The 22,607-nt window shown below is 36.1% G+C and overlaps 1 protein-coding gene across 1 annotated transcript in view; it reads left to right on the forward strand.

Moving 5' to 3' along the window:
• TMEM131 (transmembrane protein 131) overlaps positions 1–22,607 on the forward strand; it is a 93,801-nt gene that overhangs the window by 18,179 nt on the left and 53,015 nt on the right. The window contains exons 2-4 of the mRNA XM_066313628.1: positions 1,242–1,303; positions 12,579–12,619; positions 19,100–19,168. Coding sequence (XP_066169725.1) covers positions 1,242–1,303; positions 12,579–12,619; positions 19,100–19,168 — 172 coding nt within the window. The remainder of the gene's footprint in view (positions 1–1,241; positions 1,304–12,578; positions 12,620–19,099; positions 19,169–22,607) is intronic.

Consider the following 22,607-nt stretch of genomic DNA (forward strand, 5'->3'; position numbering starts at 1 on the left):
TGGTAGGTGCCTTTACTCTTGTCGACCAAGAATGCTTTTTGTTTTCTGAAACTACTGACACTTTTTTGTTTAAAGCATCATAGGGTGGCGTTGTTGGTGACATATGATAATAATTTTTTTGTTAGAACACTGAGCTTCAAAGTGGGAAATAAAGATCTAAGTCTGCTCTTTCAGACTGGGATTCAAAATGTGTCTTCCAGAAGTGCACGCTGTGCTTCTGTGTCCTGGGAAATCTTTAATTTCTTCCTTTTGAAGTTTTTCCTCTTTGTGGAAAGAGGAATGTTATCACTCATTCAACTTCATCTAGCATAAATGATAAAGACAGTAATGGAAAAACGACATAGAGTAGAGGAGGAATTATTTGTAGGACTTTTTATTTTTTAAATACAACTTTTTCATTTGAAATTGCTACTGCATTTTGTTCTGAAGACCTCTTTTTTGTGTGTGTGAGTAGATTTTTGGGGAGTAAAATGTAGAACTGTCTGAACCTTCCTTTCTTCTTTAAATCATACTCATTCTTGTACAGATTATTATATTTTGCAGGAAGGGCAATGCCCTTATTTCTTTGTCTTTAGAAGAAAGTTGCATTCCCTACATTTTCAGAGGAATTGTAGAACAATTGCCTGACCAAACATGTAGAGGAAATGAGCAGAGTGTTTGAGGATACTATATTTATCTGAGCCATGAACTTTTTGAGGAGTTTAATTTTATGGTACAAACACTTCTAAACTGTTTCAAATTTTAATATGTTCCTGTCAAGATGGAGAGGATTGTTGCCATGCCAAGGATTAGGCTGCAGTGTGAAGGAGGCTTTCCAGATGTACAGTTAAGATTATTGGTGTGTAAATGAAACAGAAATTCTGTTTGTATCTGAACTTTGTGGGTTTAGATATATATTAAACTCAGTTGTTCAGGTACCCAGCCTGTCATACTCCTTGAAGTATGGAGTTAGCTTGGTACAATCACTCTTTTTTGGGAGCCTAGAAGAAGTTGTTCCCTTTGGAGTTTAACATTATTAAGGTAAAAAAAGGTTAATTGCCAAGTGTGGTACTTCTTGAGCAAGTTAGTGTCACAGACTTGTGGGGGTTTTTTTTGTAGATTATGCATTATTATTTTGGTTTGTCATAGCTCTGTCTACAAAATGAGATACAACAGATTTTAGTTGTTTAAATTTTTCTTTAGATTTAATCACAAAATGGGGTTTTGTTAAATTACTTAGTTTTTTTTGTTTTTCTTTCCAGCTTTCATCCAGTCAGATGGCATAATAGAAATGCTACGTTTTGATGAAGGAGATTTATTACAGGTATGTAGTCTGAGTAAATCATCTGAACTAGCAATGTTTCATCTTTTTGATAGCTACTTTTTGAATTAATGGATTAGTGGAGTTCTGAAAATAAGTGAGCATTAAGCTCAAGTCCACAGAATCTTTGGACTTTCTAAAGTTACTTTCAACAGTATGCTTTGATGTGGCCAGGGGTTCTGGTTCCTTGATGGTTTGTGTTGGGAAAACTCCCGGATTTTACCACAGGTTCTCTCTGGCCTGTCTCTCTGTCCAGTTCTTTCTTTCTCAGAAAAACTGGGGGATACTCTGTGTTTAGGGCTCATCTTTGAGCTAGAGTTGGGATGCAATTGGCTAATTCGTCTGTAGGAACTGCAAGTGTTGCAAGATTCCCAAACCTTAAAGGCATTTCTTGGGACCAAGTTACCACTGGGTTTAAAGAACTTCTAATTATTGACATGAAGTAATTACTGTTGCAAATAGTTGTTTTTCATGTATGATGTTGCCATTCCTGTCAGTTTTCTTTTGGTTTGAGTCAAAACAGGAAGAAAGTTAATTTTAAAAAATATGTGCTGAAATTTTGAGATGGTGGCAGTAGGATGATATACATATCAACATGGCTTGATACTAGAGATACGTAGCTCTGAAGTTCCATTGACTAGGATTTCATATGCATGCATTTTGTGAATTTATGTATGTTGAAAATATTTTTCTTAAAATTCCTTGATGGTGATAGTCTACTACTTGAAAGGGAGCGGAGGAGTTACCAGTACAGGGCTTCATTTATAATTCCTACCTCTTAGTAGTTAAAAAAAGTCAATATATGTGTCAACATATTACATGTTTCAGATATATGATGTTGTCTTTTTTGGTTTTTTCCCACCTACAAAGTTGCTTAGATTGGTTTTTTCCTTTCTTCATTCCTTGGTCCTTAATGTAACTCAAGAATATCTTACTGTAGATGTTAGGACTGTAATGTAGGAGAGTAATATACTTCAAAATTATGCACGCTGGTGACAGGAAACATTGCAGTTAAAAACAAATAAGAAACACCCAATATAAACCTCAAATAAAACCTCCCAAACCCAAATACCCTATCAAACAAGCAAACAAAAAAGCCTGGGGTTCCTCATTAGCCAGCTGTTCAGCTGTCATGTGCTAAACATATTCCCATAATAAACATCTGTGTATAGGCTTATGTTTGGATGTGTAGAGTGGTGGAAGTTTTTCATGTAGTGGTTATAGTCTCAATTATTAAATCTTTCAACTATGAATATTTCTTTAACTTGCATGAAGATACCACATATCACCATAAATATAAGAAAAAACCCCACAAGGCTTAGCTTCTTTTCTTTTATATACTCTGTTAGAACGTATTTTGTTTGACACAAGCGGTTTAATAAAAACAAGAGACATCATTGGCCCAGTGTTCAAGGTAAAGATGTAGTTGCATTTAGTCATCCATATTTTAATTGTTCCTTTCTCATCAGGATTCTTTTATTTAAAAACTAGTTCAAAAAAGTCTTAAAAATCTGTAATTATCTCAGTTTAGCACTCTATTAACCACTAGTTCTTAGACTAGAAAGTAATAGTACTGCTGTGAGCCACTTAATAAGTCATATAAAGATGGGAAAGTAAAAGGATTGTTAATTATGCTAACTGTTTCAAGATGTAGTAATATTATTATGGTGGGACAAAGTCAAGCAGTTCTGCACGCTGCACCATAGAATTTGCAGTGCTTTAGATCATACTGGGCTGCCACTTCCCTTAATATGTTGCTGAATGTTTGATTTAAAACAAAACAAAAGAGACAAAATTTCTGATAAGTGGTTTGTATGTTTTATGTTATGGTTGTGGCTTTTAAGCCAAACATACCAATATAAATGAAACCACTTCCTTTTAATCAGAATGATAGTGTATACTGTTTTCTCTAGCTTACAAATTATTTGGGTTTTTTCAGGTAGATATTTATATGGTGACCTCTTGTGACTACTTACTGCAATTAAAAAAAGAGCAGTTACACAGTTGTAAAACCAGACATGTTTTGTGAACAGCAGTTAATAAAGTTTTAAATCAACTGTGATATTACTGATTGTTTCTCTTTTGGGCTTTCCATAAGCTTTCACAAATGTCTGTTGCTCATTACAAATACCATGATGTCGTATGTCTAATGTTATGTCACCTTCAGGTGGTTTGGGATTTTTTAATATAAAATATAACCAATTCAGTACATAAAGTGATTTAATAATCAATGAGGTATCAAAGGTATCTCCACTCTTGGTTTATCTCCACTTCCCCCAAGAAACTGATATCTTCAGAGCAGGACCAACTTTTTTCTTGTTTGAAAGAGTTGCTTTACAAGTAAGGTAAATCAAATGCTAAGCCTTGAATAATTTTATTTTTAGGGATTCCTGTCACCTCCTTCCAGCTAGTGTCAACCCTCTTGATACTGATTTTTATACTAATTTGGAGTACATACTCTTGGATAAATACTCCTTATGTCTTTCCATCACATTTTAGGAATTTTATTGTAAAAAATATATGAAATGTGTTGAAAAAGTTTGGTTTGACCAGTCTGACTGAAAGCAGCTATTTACTGAAAGAGAATAAATCTTTAAATATTTAAGTAGAAAAACATTTCATTGGTAAAAAAAAAACTGAAAATGAAAATTTAATGAGCTCATGCTACGGAACAACTAGCAAAGGTAGAGACTGTACTTATTTGGTGTGGACTTTGAGTTTGTGGTTTAGAAAGTGCTATACCATGTACTTCAATCTTCTGTCTTGCCAGAGAAAAAGTGAGAATTCAGCTCTTCAGCATATGTGTTCAGATCAAAGGTTTATATCTAAATAAATTTAGGCTAGTTCAGTCTGTGGATTAAATTAAAATAACGAGGGAATTTCTTAATTCTGTCTATTTACATGAATTGGTCCCTTTAAGAACTCAACTTTTTGAACTCTTCAAATAATTCATTTAGATCCTGAACATGGGGTAAGTATATATAGCATCAATGTAAATGCAATGTAGGTTTTTTTCCTTCAATAGGATGTGGTTTGCAGATGTCCGTCTATACAGTTGTTTGGCACTTCAGAGTCATAGACTCAGTTGCTTGTAATGGGAGATCATGTAGACCTTTCTCATTGTGGTAACAAAAAGTAGGTGGTGGTGTGTGTAGGTGGGCTGTGCCTGACAGGTGACTCCTCTGTTCTTAAAACCTCTAGAGAAGTATGTGAGTTTCATGCCTAAGCTGGTTTTTCTGCTGCTCTTTTCTCAAACATATGTGTACTTGGGTTTTTTGTTAGGCTGTTTTGCCTCTCGATGATAATTTTGTGCTAAAATCTACCTAGAGCTTCTTCATGCAAGTTTTTTACAACACTCTCTAAATTTACTGGATTTTTATTTGTCACTACTTAAAGTGTAGCGTTTGAGACATTGTACTCAGAGAGAGGACAGGGTAGTTTCTTCTCTGTCTAGTAGCACTTGTTTTAGTAATGCCAAAATGAGTTGTAAGTTTTTTGACAGCATTTTGGTTGCTCATACAGTTTGTATTTCACTGTGCTTTCAGGCACATTGTTTTCTTTAGTGTGCTCTCCGTTATTCCCTGCCCAATTTTACATTTAAGCTCTCCTTCAGCTCAGCTTTGCTGTGTCAGTGTCAGGCCGTCTCCTCCATGTGTCCTGATTATTTGAACCCTTGTCCAGGCCTGACAGATGCTTCATGTCTCTGACAATTATGTCATCTGCAACTATTAGGAGGGCTGAAATAAACTACAACTGTTACTTTTAATAATTTGTCCTTTCATGTTAAGCCAACATACTGGCTCACTTTTTGGGGACTTTACTTTGAAAAGTGAATGGTAAAGGAAAATTTATTTTTCAGAGCAAAGTTGTTTTTTGGGGTTTGTTTTGGGTTGGTTTTGTTGTTGTTGTTTTGGGGGGTTTTTTTGGATATTTTTTCTTGAGTTTTTTTTTTTTTTTTTTTTTTTTTAGTTAATAAAGGAGTCTTTCCCAGGTCCTTCTATTTGTTGTTAGAGCTTTTGCCTTGGGTATCTAATATTCTTCTGCACAATGTAGTTGGGACCACTGTTTTCTAGAGTGATTGATTTCATTTTTTTTTTTTTAGTTCAGACTGTTTGGGAAGTACTTCTACTTATGCAGTAGTATTTTTAAAGTAGTGTATTGCTAAAATGAAAAAGGGAAGTGGTAAGGCTTTTCATGTTATCTTAACATGAATCTGCTGCAATAATCATAAGTGTATGAAACCATGTTTTACAGGTAGACTCCTAGGAATTATTTTACTGATAATTGCTAGTTTGCAGAATAGCTGGAATGGGGAAAAAAACCGACCTGTGTACTTAGATATGCTTAATACATATTTGCTGTCTTTGTTCAGGAACTGCTATAAAATGCTTCTTACAAAGACTAGTAGTGAGAATTACAATGGTCCTACATAACAGAGAGACAAGGCCTTAGTGTGGTGTGCAGTGGCTTTGTAACACAGAAGATGTGGAACTGAATTACCTTTGTGGGACTCAGCTGTGTTGATGTCTTACTGGTGGAAGTTCAGTATTTTCTGCATGATCTATACTTCATTCTCAGTGCAGCAAGCATAGCAAAGAATTCTCTTAACAGACATGGCAAGCATTCAGTTCTGGTGTATCAGCAATAGTGTTTTCAGAGAGTAAAGTCTAAGCGCATTTTTTAATTAACTCAGATTTTCATATTGTAGATTGATGTTTTTTTGGGTTTTTGAGGGATTTGCTGTGATCTGCACTGATATGTGTGTAGCCAAATTGCTTAGAGTACAGGCTCATAAGTGGGCAGTAAAGTGGCTGGACCATTGATCTCAGTGGGTGTATTCTACAGGACAGAGTTCAGCTGGCAGTTGGTTAGCTGTGATAGAGCTTGGAATTGAGGACAGCAATGCTTAATGTTGTCTTTAGCAGCCTAGGTGGTGGGGTGGAGGATACTGTCAGTGAGTTTGGAGATGACACCAAATTGGCCAAAGTACTGGAACTGTACTGCTGTTACACTGGAAGGCAAGGCTGCTATTCAGAGAGCCTTCAGCAGACTGACAGGAGCCTCATGACAATCAGCTCAGACAAATGCAAGGTCTGCACGTGAGAGGAAACAGCCCTGTGTGACAGGATCGGCTGGGCTGTGACAGCAGCACTGCAGAAAAGACACGGGGGGTTCTAGTAGAGAGCAGCTTGAACAGAAGTTGTCCATGTGTTGTTGTAGCAAAGACAACTGCCAGCCTACTGAATTGTGAACAAATCCGGACCCAGAAGGTAAAGGTTGTGATTTTCCTCCCACCTGTGGTGCTGCACCTGAGTATTGTGTCCAGTCTGGGCTACCCAGTGTGAGGAAGGCACTGACATACTGGAGCAGGCACAGCAGAGTAATACAGGGTGATCAGGGGCTGGAAGGCTTCTCATGTTAAGACGTATTTTTTCATGCAATTGCTGTGGGCAGTGTAGTATTAACAGGAACCAGCTTTTTCATTGTGTGCAGTGGAAAGATGAGAAGCTTTGGACACAGATTCCCAAATTCCTGCAAGGAAAAAAAAAAAAAAAAAAAAGACTTTTAAACTTGAGTATGATAAACACTGGACCAGGTTATTAAAAGAAAGTTGTAGAATTTCTGTCTTTTGAGATGATGGCCCAATGCTGTGAGCAACCTGCACTAACGAGATCTTCACTGTGCAACAGCTGACTTGGTGGCCTCTGGAGCTTTCTTTCCCATGTGTGTGTTTTTATAAAGGAGTAAGAGCCATCTTAGTTCATTCCCATTGCTTATGAGCATCTGAAGTTCTTCTACTTCTTGTACTGGAAGAATTGCCATCCCCAAGCTTTACATTAAAAATAATTGGTGCCCAGGAGTGACTGTCGCAAAGCCAGCGTCAGTACATGTTTTGCATCAGCTACAGTCAACTGATGATGTTTTTGTTTCCTTATGTGAGTTTGGGTCATGAAAGATCAGGGCAAGAATGACTTCAGTCCACTTTCAACTTCCTTTCAGGTTACAGCATTCATTTTTTCATTCCCTTAAGCAAGATATTCCTTATTAATTTTATTTTAATTATGCTAATCATTAAATTGTTAGCATAGAGCTCATGAGTGCAACAATGAAGATTTAAGCTGCTATTTATGTATCACTTGTAGCTATCTCTCAACATTTAGTTGCAAGCAGCACTTAACCTCTTTTACAAGAAGGAACCAGTCTTACTATAAAAATAGTAAACTGTAAAATGTTCTGAGTCTTTCAGACTGCAACAGTCTTTTAAATTGCTGTGGATAGTCTCTTGTGTAGGAATATAGAAAGCTTTGCTTGTTGAGAATTTTGTTAATATTAAAGAAATATATTTGGTGTTGGAAACCCCAGGTCTTGATTAAGAGGTATGCCTCCTTGCATTGCCCCAGCTGTCTTTGTTGAAGACTTCTGAGCTCTAGTTTAGTTGCTTAAGCATAAGTAACCTCAATATGAGTAAAATCTCAATAATGCTATTTGAGATGTCCTGGGCTTCTACATGGACCTGGCAGATATGGCACAGGGTGTAGGAGAAGCTGTCCTTCTGGGCATCAGTCTGAAACCAGGCAGGCTGCCCTAGGACATTTATCTCAAGTGGCAGCAGATGCCTATGTTTAGATGACTGAATGTAGTGCCAGGTAATATGACCTCTTACCAAGAAGTGAAGAATAGCTATTATAACAAATTGATGAGACAGGAAAATCAACTTTGTGGTTGTGATTGTTTGTTTGGTGGGATTTTTTGTGTTTATGCTCTGGCTGAAGTTAACAACCATGAGTATTTCTTTGGAGACAGCCTTCAGGCTGTAAGGTATGGATTTTGATTCTCCATGTGTGCAAGATTATTGTCTGGTGTCTTTCACACTTATACTGAGCCTTTAAAGTGTACTTTAGGGTACAGATTCTCTGAAATCTGTCTTGAGAATATAAGACTGTGGAGAGAAACTATTCTTAAGTCTCGAAACCATACTGTTGGCTGACTGCCTTCAAATTTTCTAGCTCACTGTGTGCAAGTTTTCTCAAGATCTTTATACTGAAATCATCTTGGTTTTTAGTTAAATCTTTCTAGGGTTATATAAGAGATTAAATTAAGGCATGATACTGTTAGGGCAACAGCCTCAATATTATATGCTGTCTTCAAATTAAAAAAAAAAAATTTAAAAAATCATCTGTCTTCAAGGCTTGAACACAGCGTTTTGGGCAGAAGGATTATAAATGCCCAGTACTGGTAAAGGGGATGATTTTTCCCTCTCTCACTTTTTTCCTGCTCAGCTGTATATTTCTACTGTTTCTTTTGTGTTGACCTTAGGTTTTGTTGTTAGGAATTTGGATTAGGAAATTAATCCAGTTGAAGGAGGTTTTTCCCTGTAATTTATCTTATTAGGTATCTTGCAATATTAATAGTGTGCACACGCATCATACTTCCTGATCTGTATATTGCAATATTTTGTTATTTGTAATGCTTCTCCAATACAGATAAAATTTAATAAATGTTTCATAGAAATAATATTTTGCTAATTCTCCTCTTTTACAATTTATTCTTTATAGAAGAAAAGACAAAATTGTACTTTTTAAAGACCATAATTTTATTTCTCTTTACCTGATAAACCAACAGTATTAAGCAAAACCCACCCAATAAATAGTGGATTGATCAAGTACATGGCTTTAGATCCTGGCAGTTTAGGAAAAATAAACACAAGAAAAATAGCAGGCCAGACTGTAGTACAGTAGGTCCACGATTATACCTGCAGATCAAATAATTTTAAAAAAAAAGTATTTAGGACTTGTAACTGGACACAGTTTGTTTTTGTTTACTGCATGACTTTAAAGATTGACGTGTAATAAAAATGAGTGGTAATTATAGAAACTGCCACATGAGATTTATTTTTGGTTTAGTTCCATGATGCTATAGTTGCTGAAGTTGATATGCTATTTCTTTCCTCTTGATTGACCCTGATCCAAAAAGCAAACTTAAAAACCCCCAGCAAAATCCACACAATGAAATACCCACAAAAACAATCAGACAAAGCAAAAAGCAAACAGCTCCTGCTCAGAAAACAGAAAGTGTAATTAAAATGAATTTATAATACTACTTGGATTTAATGAACATCTGAAAGTAAAAACCAGACTTTTCCTTGTAAGTGTGAGTCTTTGATGGATTTTTGCTCTTAAATATATCTCAGAAATACCAGTATTAGCAGAGTGATTTATGATTTTATATCTGACCTACAGATATTTGACTTAATATTTTCATAGCAAATCAGTTATTTCAGAACGTAGGGAAAAACCTTGGGTGTGCAGTCAGATAATTCAACTCCCAACAGTTAACTACAACCAAGGCAATGTAGTAGCATTTTTGTCCATTTTGCATTTTTGTCAATTATGTGTATTTTCGTTTGTTTCTGCATTTTTCTGGAGTTAAATTTGATCTCCACTGCCTTCTGTCTAAAAGTTGGCCTGGGTGGGATCTTCGACTGAGTCTAATACTAGTGGTATTGACAGCCAGTTACGGTGCTTAAGAGTATATATAGCTAACAGCTTTCTGTATGAAATTATTTAAAACTTCATAGAACTTGTTAGAGCCAAAGCTCGTTGTCAAGGATGGGCAGTGCTGGTAATGGCTATTTTAGTTGCCCTGTCATAGGATCTGAACCTGTTAGCTTCATCATCTGACTGTCAGGTAACTGCTGGTAACTTAAATATGTGCTTTAATTATGTTTTGAAAGAAAAAAATACCTCCATTATTGAAAGAAAGGTTTTATTTCATTTTAGTGATTAATGTGCTTTCAAGGACAGTGGTAAGGATTACATGGTTTTATATATCTTAATGTCAGGGTAAGTTTGGTTGTTGTAGTTTAACTCAAGCTGGATGCTCAGCCCCACAGAGCTGCTTGCTCTGTTTCCCCAAGTGGGATGGAGGAAGAGAATCTGAAGAGTAAAAGTGAGAAAACTCATGGGATAAGATGAAGACACTTAAATAGGTAAAGTAAAATAAAGAAATCACAGAATTATAATCACAGAATGTTCTGAGTTGGAAGGGACCAATAGGGATCAAAAAGTCAAACTCTTGGCCCTGCACAGGACAGCCCCAAGATTCACACCATATGTTTGAGAATGTTGTCAAAACACTTCTTAAATGCCTGTTTCAGTGCCAAAACACCTTTTGGGTGAAGAACCTTTTCCTAATATCAAACCTAAACCTTCCCAGACGCGTGCTGTCACAGAAGTCATATACCCACTGTTCTTATTTCAGCCCATGAGTTTTCTCATGGTTGAAATGAGAAGATAATGTGTGGAAGTTTAAAACTGGAAGGTTTGCCTTTGTCTTTCCCATCTGAGGAAAACAGAGGGTATGGAAGGAAGAGATCTGCCTTTTTCTGTTTCATTTCTTTAGATTTCAGAGCTAATTAACTTGTTAGTTAGCAGTTCTTCCTAGAAAGTTTTAGATAGAAAATATTTTGTACTGTAAGCATTCATCACTTAACTGAAACTGGTTTTAATTTTCTCCTTCTTCATTTTAATTGAATTTCTCTTACAATCTGTTGTAAGGTGCTTCATAGTAGTAAGTATTTACCTGTATCTTACTGCTAATAGAAAATGGAGTGTGGCATCAGAAGTTAAGAAGCTGAACTAAAAACCTATCAGTATGTGAGTAGTATACCTTAGATAGGAAAACATAAAAAGATGTGTAAGCTTTTTTTTTATTCATTAAATTAATGATGTTTCAATGAAGAATAAAAAATGGACTGGTTTCCTAATTACAGTACAGACGTGGTAGGTGAGTTTAAAGGAAGGCTTGCTGACTTTCAAACTGCAATAACGTAGTACAAAACAGCTTGTTATTTAGTTTTCACTGAGGAAAAATTGCATTTATTATTTTGTACCGTAAAATGCAATTTCATGTGAACCCCTTCCTGCAATATCCCTTTAGCAAGGCAGTCTGACTTCCTATATCAGAGGTTTTAAAACCAAAAAAAAAGTAATGAATGTTCTGTGTGACCTTTCAAAATTGCAAATAATTCCTCAAGTTACAAACAAATTTGCTTTGTTTTATGATGATAAATAATGCACTTCCAGCCTTCTTTAGTTTGATGCAAATTGGTGGGTGAGTAAACCAAATAACTTCATTTAAATCTGGAACACTACATAGATTTACAATCCAGATTGATCCTTGACATGAATCAAACATTAATGTTTGTAGACTCAGTGATCTAATAGGAGTAATTATAAAATTTCCAAAAAGTGTCTCCCAATAGCAAAATCCAAATTCCTCCAATGAAAGAATCTATATTTTAAATCAAGATAATTTTTAAGAAACTATTTTAAAAAGTACTTTAGCTTAGAAAAAAACAAAGGAAGTGTGATTTTTAGCTGAAATAGAAATCAGTGAAGTGTCCAGCAAAAGGGACTTGATTTTTTAGTTCTGAAATATGATACAAGTTTGCATTCCCCTTGCAAACAAGCGACATCCCTGTACTAGAGGTGAGCTGGTCAAGGTGCACTATAGACTTTTTCATACCTGTGAGCTTTCTTCCTGCTCCCAGGAGATAAATATTCAGCCTGGCCATGAAATGTCTTTAAGAGGACGACTGAAATCGGGTGGGAAGAAGTTTTCCTAGTCTGGTATGTTTTAACATTAGCAGTATCAGAAGGGACACTGCATGTACAGGCTTGTAAACCAGTTGGTATTTCTTAGGCAAGAGTAAACTAATTGGAAAACCCTAGACAACCTAACCTCCTTGTTTTCAGGTAATTAACTGAAATGTCCAGCAGAGTGGAAGGAATGGTATGAATAACAGAGGCTAGAAGATCATTAGTAGAGAAGGAGATGATATTTCCTAGTCAAATGGAGATTATAGCCTTCTTTGTTTTCTAGGTTTTAAATTACATCAGTGAGATGACTGATGGACTGTTTCTTGTTTTATATGCTTTTCTTTGTAGTTTGTTTCTTATATCTATCTATGCTAGGTTTTTCTTTTGCTCCATACAGTTTTGTAATTTCCTGGACTTTTTTCTTCTCAGTTTTTAGGGTTTTAAGTTGCTGCTTGTTTTGTAGTTTGTGGGCATTACTACCACAGTTCTTGTCCAAGGCCAAACTTAATTTTTTTAAGTGGAAAAAGCCAATTTACATTTTCTGTTCCAGTTCAGAACTTTTTCTTTCGAGCTCTGATTTGCTAACTTGTTGCTGTTGACAGGTTGTTAGGTTGGGGTTTTTTCCTCACTGGCAGTATAATGCTGTTGGTCTCTAAAATTTTTTTTTTCTTTTACAGACTGAGACAACTTTAGGCCTCAGTTCATATCAACAGAAAAGGTAAGCATCCTTCTTAAAGTTTAATGCAGACTTTAATTGTGAGATTTGTGATACTTTACATAAGAATAATAAAGGCTTCATGTAAAATGATCAAATAAAAACCATGGGGGTTTTTTTCAGTTATTTTTGTGACACAGAGGAAATGAAACTAAAATGTGAGATAGTTTTTAATATTGAACAACTCAGTCATAGAAGGGTTTGAGTTGGAAGGGACCTTGCAGATAAGCTAGTTCCATCCCTCTGCCATGCGCTGTGTTTCTGTCCCTCACTACCTATCAATAAAGTATCCTTCCTAATATCTCATCTAAACATTCTCTCTTTCAGTTTAAACCCCTTTCTTCCTTGTCCTAGCACTAAATGACCTTGTGAAAGTCCCTTTCCACCTCTCTTGTAGCCTGTTTGGGGTACTGGAAGGTGCTCTAAAGTCACCTCAGAGCCTTCTCTTCTTCAGGCTGAGCAGCCCTAACTCTCTAGCCAGTCTTTGTAGGAGAGGTGCTTTGTTCTGATCATCTCTGTGGCCCTTCATGAGGAAGAAACTTCACATGGGGAGCTGAAGAATTCTTTAATTCACTTTGTAATGTGTACCACAGAGAAATTCTGTGTAATTAAACTGACTCTGCTTGTAGATTTCTTTAAAATAATTTTTCGGTAGTTTCTTTTATTAAGGAGAAAGTTTGCCTACTTCAAAAGTTCTTCATATACTCCTTGAAGAAAAACTTGATGTTATTTTTGATAGATTCTTCCCCACATTCCTTTGTCCCATAGAATCATTAAGGTTGGAAAAGACCTCCAAGATCACCAACTCCTACCTTCAGCCACATACCACCATGCCTACTAAGCCTTATCACAGAGTTGTACATCTACTCATTTTGTGATGGTGATGTCACTCTTCCCTAGGGAGGCTGTTGCAGTATTTAACCACATGATTTTTTTCCAAATTTCCAACCTGAGCTCCCCTGGTGCAGCTTGAGGCCACTTCCTCCTGTTCAGTCTGGTTGCCTGGGAGAAGTCTGACCCCTACATGGCTACAGCTTCCTTTCAGGTGGTTGTAGAGAGTGGTGAGGTCACCTCTGAACCTCCTTTTCTCCAGATTAGACATCCCATCACCATGTCTTGTCCTCTCCTGGACTGAAGACATAATCTGTTACTGAAGAGTTTGCCATGTATAATATCTGAGGAGGAAGATAAGTGGCCTCTTTTTTCCCTGGTCCCTAATTTTTCTCTGAAGAATGATCAGATATTCTTGTTTATTTAAGGAGTGCATTGAACAGTAATAATGAATCTTGTTTCTTACACAGTAGTATTCAGCAAACTGTCCTAGCTCATTTTCAGTAAATACCATTCTGTTTTTTTCCACAACCTGTTCTCTGTTCCTTTTCAGGAAATCTAGTAAAAGAATTTTCCATTTTGGATGAGTTCCTATTTTACTGTGTGTATAGTTGCTTAACTGTGGGCTTAAGATCCTTCTTTTTGAAAGAGGACATTTTGAAAAACCTATGAAATCTCCAGCTGTGGACAGGAATGCAAACAGCAGTAGTTATGTGCTGCAGTATGTCGTCAGATTGCAAGTATGAAAACGTGAATTTACAGGAATGACAGTTGAACAAAAGATAACAATGATTAGTGGGTTACTGTGTCTTGGATATAGCCAGACCTTATGGAGATTCTTTAAATGGAACAGTATCTTGTTTAAATCATGAAATCTCAGTGGCAGAAACAAAGTGTCTATATTGGTATCCACAGATTAGGTGCAATATTATTTCCCAGGAAACAACTGAATTTCATAGTTCTTGATATTGAGGCCATGGAGGAGATTGCATACAGAATTTTTAAAATTTTCATTTCTCAGCTGAGAAGATTGCTTTATGTATTGGAAACTTCAGTGTTCAAGAGTCTGTTCTGTTAAAACACTGGTTTAGGTATCTGAATACAAATAGTCTGCTCCACTTAAAAGTGCTGGCCTATTTGAAGTTCAGTCACAATGTGATGAAGATCTGCATCACAAGCCCCGTGTTACCATATTAGATAGTAAATACCAAATTTGCTTTCTGTTTTTCTCTCACTGCTGTTATTTGTTTCGCCTTAATCTTTCATTTAAGTCTTTTTCTAGGTGATTTTTTTAATGGCGTTGATATAAACAATACTTCTCTAGATGACTTGTCTTTCCTTGTCCTTATTAGACATGATTTCTTCTTCTTGGTATAGCTTGCCAATATTTTTCCCTATTTAGACACTTCATTCAGTTCTCTGATCTACATTTTAGCACTAATTGGAAGGAGGCAATTGAACTAGCAATTTAATTTGTTTTGTTCATACCTATGGTCAGGTTACAGTGCACTCAAGCTTCTCCTTGTTCTTTCCCAGACACTCCCCCTTGGAAATTGTTAGCTTTGAACTTTGTCTGGTATGAGTGTGTTTTCCTGATACAAGGTTAATATTGACATATGTGAGCTAGCTACTATCTGGGTAGTTTGTGGAAAAAGAAAAAAGAAAGTTGCTATTCTTTTTATTCATCTGCATTTTAGCAGAAGCTTCTCCCAGATACTCCCAGAAGTGGTCAATTGTTTTGTGGGAGTTCACTTTCTCACTGAACCTGTGATTAATACCCATATTTCTGAAAAAAAATTCTAGTGTTAAAAATTAAAATATGTTTTCTGATCTATGCAGCTTAGCTTTATTTTTAAATATTAACAAATTGTGGATGCACTCAGGTTACTTACTTTTTAGCTCAAAAAGTCTGCAGTGGCTCTTTCGAGGATTCTGGCACAAAAAATACCCACTGTGAAGTATTTGCCAAGTTGCCATTTTAAAGGTTCACATAGTTATTTTTAGATAGCTTTTATTTGATTTTGTGGTAATGGAAATAAAGTAGCGGCTTTCTAAGAGTTCTTGTTGCTAAATAAAATAATGAGAATTAAGCTGTTTCACAGTCTTTATTTCTTTACAATTTATGGGCACAAGAGAGGAAATGAAGCCCTTTAAACAACTGCTGAAGTAATGTGGAAAAAAATACATGTGGAGTATGCTTAGATTTGAATTTTCTACAGTAGCAATTAAAGATGTACAGATAAAATTCCACAGAGCACATAACTCCTACAGAAATCCCAGAACAGCTAGAAAGGTAAAGTGAGGATACAGAGACGCAGTTGCTGCCCAACTTTGCAAAAATCTTTAAATACCTTGTGTGACAAGCCTTTTCTTCATCTCCAAATGCAAAGATGTTCATTGGTTATCTAAAATTGAGTGCATAGTACTCTGATAAACAGCAAAGCATTATGGAAGTGCTGGAGAATGTCCTTAAGACAGAAGGATATTGTGGCTCAGCACAGATGGATGCCCATATCAGCTACAGTGTTTGCAGGCATTGCTATGTGGACCGTGTTTATGACAGCATCTGTGGTGAATGTTATTGAGACATGAAGTTACACTTCAGTGAATTGCATCTGGGTAGCAGCAGTATCTTAGTAGTTGAGGTAAATGCCTGCTCAGATACAGCATGGATAGAACAGGGAGGATAATGATCCTGCTAGGGACTATGTGTAATTCACTCTCAAGTCTCAATTTTAAAACAAAGATTCTTGCAGAAGGAAAAAAAATGTTAGGAGCATTTAAATTATGGGTTCAGATGACTCCTGGCCAGTTCTTAGTCTGCTGGTGCTTGTTGGCAGATACCAGCAGTCTTCTCTTCCAGATGCAGCTTTTCTTTTTCATATTGTTCTTCCTGTCCTTAAAAGTTAGAAGACTTGGAGAGTAGGGAAGGAAAAACGTTTAAATCGTGATATAAGACCGGGAGCCATATTTCTACATGCATACAATAATAATTAACTTCATGTCATTATGCTGTAAAGTTGCTCTACCCATGGGTGGATCCAGCCTTCCATGAGCAAGTTCCCAGCTGAGCAGATATTATCATCATTTTCTAGTCTGGTGCAGATTGACTCGTGTTGGGCCCTTCAGTAGGCAAAGTTTGTGAATCCCAATATTGCTTGCTCCTGTTTGAATCTTATTACAGTTGTTACTTTTATTATAATAGTTGGCATTCATTATGACGTTACCAGACTTCAACCAAATGTAACAAAGTTTAAAAATCTGTGTTGTCCGACTGGCTTTCCTGGATAATGCAGCTCTGTGGCTTGAGAAAATGTTGCCTAACCTTTACATGTATGTGGAGAATTGAGTATGTCATGATTGTTCAAGTTAGGCCAAGTTACTCTTGACAGTGTTTCCAATGCATTTGAAATAAAGATATTAATTATCACTTTTGTAAATACTGTAAATTTTTTTAGTATTTTTCCATAAAAGGAATTGATATGTCATTCTACCAATAATTACCAATGCAAAAGAGGTGCTAACTGTTCAAAAGTTTTAATTTTGGAAGAAATGGACAGATTGATTTTTAAGATCACTTTAAGATGAGTGATCTCATTTTAATGTTACCTTGACAATGCAGGTACTGAGCTTTTTGACCTTTATCATTTAGAAATGCACTCTAAGTGGTTTTTTAAATTAGACTCTGAAGACATACTAGTTGCTTGTATTATCCTTACGAACTACTATAGTTTTTCCAGTTGTATTCTCGTACATCCAATGTCTCTGTAAACTTCATTTTGTTGAGCATTTGTTGTACACTTTGAGGTTTGACTTTAGCCTGAGAGGATGTACCTAGGCACTCTCTTATTTGACAACTGTAATGTGTCACAGCTGCACTTAATAGTAGCAAGAATTTTAACTTCTTTTGTAGATCTGGATACAGTTTTTCCTGTTGATGTCTTCTTGTATTTTCACTTCTGTTGTACTGCAATCTGCACACACGTCACATGTGCACACACACACATATTTAAGTATATACTAAGGCTGCCTGGATGTACTAAGCCCACTCCTGTCCTGACAGTGTTTTACTACTTTTATGTGGACAAAGCTATTTTTAGTGACTAGACTCTGGGGCATTGAAGATGCTTTGACATCCAAACATAGAGTGCTGGAAATTGATTAGCATGCTGTGTATTATACTTGAAGTGTGAAGATTCGGTCACAGAGTTTCAGAGTGAGTCATTGAGACATTGTAATTTTATTTAAAAGGCTTTTGATTTGATTTTGATTAAAGGATACAATTAAGATTTGCTAGCTTATTCTTAAACTTTTACTCCTGTAAATAGCTTCCTCGTTGAAGTGGTTCTGGAGTATGGAAAGACATCTGAAGTTGATCAATAATTAGTTTTCCTGGAATTGCACTGGATGGAATTGGATTGATCTTTGCTCAAGGCCTCAGCTTTCATAAGACAAGGCACATGTGTGTGTGCCATTTCCTGGCTGCTCCTCCTTGCTGAGGCAGAGCTGCATAGTTCTGGGTAGAAATGAGTTAGTGGAGTAACTTTCCTTACCCAGGACAGCTGGCTGCAGCTCAGCATCTGGGGTTGATACAAAATCAGAAAACAAGGATCTAAAACAACAATGCTGTTTAATTATCAGGAAAAAAAACAAGCGTTTGAAGAAAAAAAGAAATCTGTTGGTCTTGCTATTCAGGGGCCATTGATTTTCTTCTATTCTTTAGTCTTCCCATGTATTTTTTTTATGTTGTTGTCTCCCTGTTTTGGTTTTTTTTTTTTTGTTGTTTTGTTTATTGTATGAATAGGATTTTTACTTAGCTTAATTAAAGTGTTACAATTACAGAGATACATAACTGTGTTCACAATCACATAGTTCTGAATAATAAAAAAATGTTTTGATCAGTGAAACTGCTTTGTATTTTTTACTTCTAATTTTTGTTGTGGGTTAACTGTTGTGCTCTATATAACTGTACTAATAAAATAAGCAGTAGCAGAAAATCCTTCCAGGTTCTTTGTTGACTTTACTGCTGGATAGTTAGAGTGCTATTTAAGTTTTGGTTTTCATCTACTAGAATTCTCCTAAAGAGTTTCCAGGCAGAGGTTCATATAGGCAAAGATAAGGAATGTTTCCAGGGCAGAGTCACTGTCTCCTGTATATTGCAAGTTTTGAACAGTGTTGGGTGTTTTCTCATGTGTGGCCTCAGTACCTTCAAATGCATTCAAGATCATTTATGTACTAGTACACAAGTAGCTGGAGAAACTCAGGATGTGTATGTAAATTGCTGTTGCACATTGGACAATATCCAAAAGATCTTTCATAGCAATGTTTGGACATTGCTATGAAAGATGATGTAAACCTATTTAGTGTGTTGTTTCACTCAGCTATCATTATATAAAGGAGAGGTTCACACTTCAGTTATGTCCATTTTCAAGATACGTGCTCTTGCATAATCTATCTCGGAGACACCACATAATCATGTTGTAAAATTATGGTATACTGACTGGACAAGTTTGTTTTGTTTGTTTCTTCTTTTGAGTTAGTTGCTTTATTAGGATTAATCAGTGTATTACTAAAAAAGGGATATTTGAGATGGGAAGGGTGCAAAAATGTCATTTAATAGTATCTTTTACAGCATTTCAGTTTTTCTTGCAGTGTATCCCTGTATCGGGGAAATTGCCGACCTCTCCGGTTTGAGCCACCAATGCTGGACTTCCATGAACAGTAAGTTGAAAAGTCTTTTGGTCTATTTAGTTAAGCAAATTTAAACAAAACAAAGAAATCAAATCAAGCAAAACAAAACAAAAAACCCCCATCCACTTCACAGAACAAACAGCAAGCAAAAACCCAGAAAATGAATAGGAACAGCATATAAAGCTGATAGAGAAGGTTGTATACAAAGATTTGCATTAATAGACTGTAAGTGTAATTGGCCTTCAGAGGGCTGCTGTACTCAGTCTTAAGCATCATATAAGCTACCTTTCAGTTGCTGTGGTTTTGATGATGTAGGTACTTGTACTTTTTTAGGTACTTGTATGGCTGCTGTGCAGAGTGTGGGCAGTTTTGAGTCTAGAAGGTAATGTTGTGTGGTGAGATTACCTTTCTACTTGAATATAACCCTTGTCAGGGAGTGTGTACTCTAGTGTATCAGTTTTACTATTGCTTTGGTGGCAAAAAAACTGACCGTGGATCTGCAATTATTAGAACAGTAATGTTGAGTTGTGATAATACAGCCTCAAGAGAACAAATGGCCTTCAGGAGCTTAGCTCCATGTTCTCTACCTTGCAACTGATTGCTGTTTCCATTAAAAAAAAAACAGAGAGAAGGAAGGAAATTAAACATTTCATCAGTGTATCTGTTAGGTCCTCTGAGAACTACTTCAGTCTTGTTTTACCATGAACTGGTTACTGTTTATAGATAGCACCAATCTCTCTTTTTTCAACAGTCAAAAGTGCTTCTGGAGTAGTTGTTCATGAAGCCTCTGTGCATGGTTGATACTTAGACCAATGTAAACTGCAGTGAAGGCGTTTCAAACATTTTGTTACCTGTTCAGCCTGGAAGAATGAAAATAGCCCAGGTGTACCTTAGCAGCCTTAACTGTAGCCTATTCTCAACCAGTACTGCTGCTGGATGGAAGTGTTTCGTTTACAGATAAGGCATAGATTATTAATAAAAATATAGTACCTTTATTTTGGGGGAAGACTGTTTACAATGTGGTGACTACAGAGTTGTGCAAGGGAGCTCCTGTGTATTGATTTAGTGTATACTTATGTCTTTCTGAAAGAAGAGAAGCCATGACTGTGTGGTGTTTGTACAGAGTAGTTTTCCAGCAATCACCCCTATACAAAAAAAACCCACCAAAAAACAGTGTAAATGTCACTAAATAACAAAGCTGTATGAAAATGCCTCATTTTACAGAACTTACTTGTACTGTCTAGCAAAATTAAAGACAGAATAAGTCACTCTGCCCCCTCTTTTTCCTTCAAAATTTCCTTTAGCTTTTGATGATGTGTGATTTTGTTGTTTTTCTTCCTAATGTCAGTAAGCAATCCTAGGTAAGAGAATATTGAGTTTCTGAACTGAATAACAAAGTATCTAGTGGTAAGCTCTACTCTACAGCATCTCTGCTACAAAAAAATTAGGTTACAGTTAATTAATTATTTTGGTGAGTGCAGTACGAGTTCAAACTTGTAGAGCAGTGTGCTTATTGTCTGAGCTGTGCTGAACTTTTCTGTTGATTAAAGTTATTTTCTTTTAAAAATTGTAAAAGTTTTTAGTTCATAGTAATTCCAGACTTGGATATTGGAAATGTATTTCATGCACCTTTTCCTACTATGGATAAATGTGATGTTCTCTGACATATCTTTTAAAGATTATCTAGAGTTTGCATGCTTGTGCTCTGATGAAAGCTACACGTGCTTTTTTGCTTTGTGGATTTGCGAAGATGATATTTTCCCCCTTGCTGCAAGAAGATCCAAGACAGTACAATGTACCAGACTTAAAGTATTCTTTAAGTCATTCTTCATTATATTTTGACTTTTTTACATTAGCTGTTCTTGTCAAAGCTGAAAGCACTGAAAAAATAGTACAGATCAAATACAGTATTAAAAGTAGCACAAATCTCTTTACTTGGGAATGGCTCAGTACAATACATGTGAACTGCGGTGTGGGAGTGCTGCCTTCTGCCAAGTAAAATAAGGAACCTGTGTATTAGATCTTGATTCATTATGTGTTCCTTCTTTCGTTTGTGTGGGGTTTTTTTGGTAGCTGTATAGTATTCATTTATCTCCTGTCATTTAGCTTATAGTCTCAGGCAGAAATCCTCTTCTGATTTATTAAAATATGAGTTGCCAAAAGCAGTTTTAGAAAAGGTTTAGATATGGAGCCGCAAAGTTTAGTTTAAAATCTGTGACCCAACTCTGAGAAATGCTGAATAACTTAGCCTTATGGTGGGAAGAAGCTGCAGGTGCCAAGCACCTTGGAATCAATTAATGCAGAGTTAAGCTTTTGAGTTTTTTGCCTTTTAAAACAGACAGGGTTTTCACATTCAAATTCCAACTTCTCTGTCTTTGTTAGTAATGGATTTTAGAAAAGGCATAAAATGCATGTTTAGTTTCTGAATAAGTACTATACCCAAAGAGTGATTTGTTAATAGATAGGATGTAGCATTTAGTAGAGCAAACTTGTTCCTAGTTCATGTTTATGCTGACCTATCAATATGTATCATACCTAGGCTAAAGAAAGATCTAATAATTTATTTTAAGTTGTGGGTCAAGCCATTCTTCCTGTGACATTTTTGGTCTGCTAAGAGTGCATGGGTTTAATCAGATGTTTCAAAAACCTGCCAACTTAAGCAGGAATAATAATAGTTAATAAAAGTAATTTTATCAAAGGATCTCAGAAAATCAAAACCAATATTAAGTTGATAAATATGTGCTGTAGACACAATTCCTGTATTCCACCTGGAGATGAGATTAAAATGGCCTTCTACTTCTGGTTTATAACAGTTGGAGGTTTTTTTAATGCTGTTTTAATATAAAGCAAACATTACCATATTCTACCACTTTGAAAGTAGTCCAGGTAATCTCACACTTATCAAAAGAAATGCAAGCTGTATGTTAGGATATGCAAAAGGATATGCAAATCTTTAGCTCACTTGAAGAGATCCCAAATGTTCTCTGTATACATTAAGCCTCTGGGAATGGGATAGAACTGAGGCAGGTTCTCCCATATCACTGTGCCAGGGGACTACTTGGACTAAGTGTGGAATACTCATTTGGTTATTTAATCTGTATGCCTCTTTCTTGTTTCTGAAGCAACGCCAGTATTTTTCTGGAACAAATTCTGCAGCATCTTGAGTATTGGAGATTCAGGGCTTTAAAGAAAACAAGAAAAAAACCTTCCACCTAAAGCCAGCTCCACAACTAGCTGATTTTTTTTTTTTAACCAGCATTCTGTTCCTTGTATTCTCTCTTTTAAACTGTTACTCTCCCCTGTTGCTAAATGGGAATAACTGAGGTGTTCTAATCAACAAACAGTAATCATGTTATTCTCCATAGTTTTGGGAGTTGATTGTTCAGAGGCTATTTTGGCAAAACAGTAATTATCTATATGACTTTCTGTGTTTAAGACAGGTCTTCATATTAGAGGTCTTACAGATGGC

Source organism: Sylvia atricapilla, chromosome 2 (assembly GCF_009819655.1).
Source record: "Sylvia atricapilla isolate bSylAtr1 chromosome 2, bSylAtr1.pri, whole genome shotgun sequence".
Taxonomy (NCBI): domain Eukaryota; kingdom Metazoa; phylum Chordata; class Aves; order Passeriformes; family Sylviidae; genus Sylvia; species Sylvia atricapilla.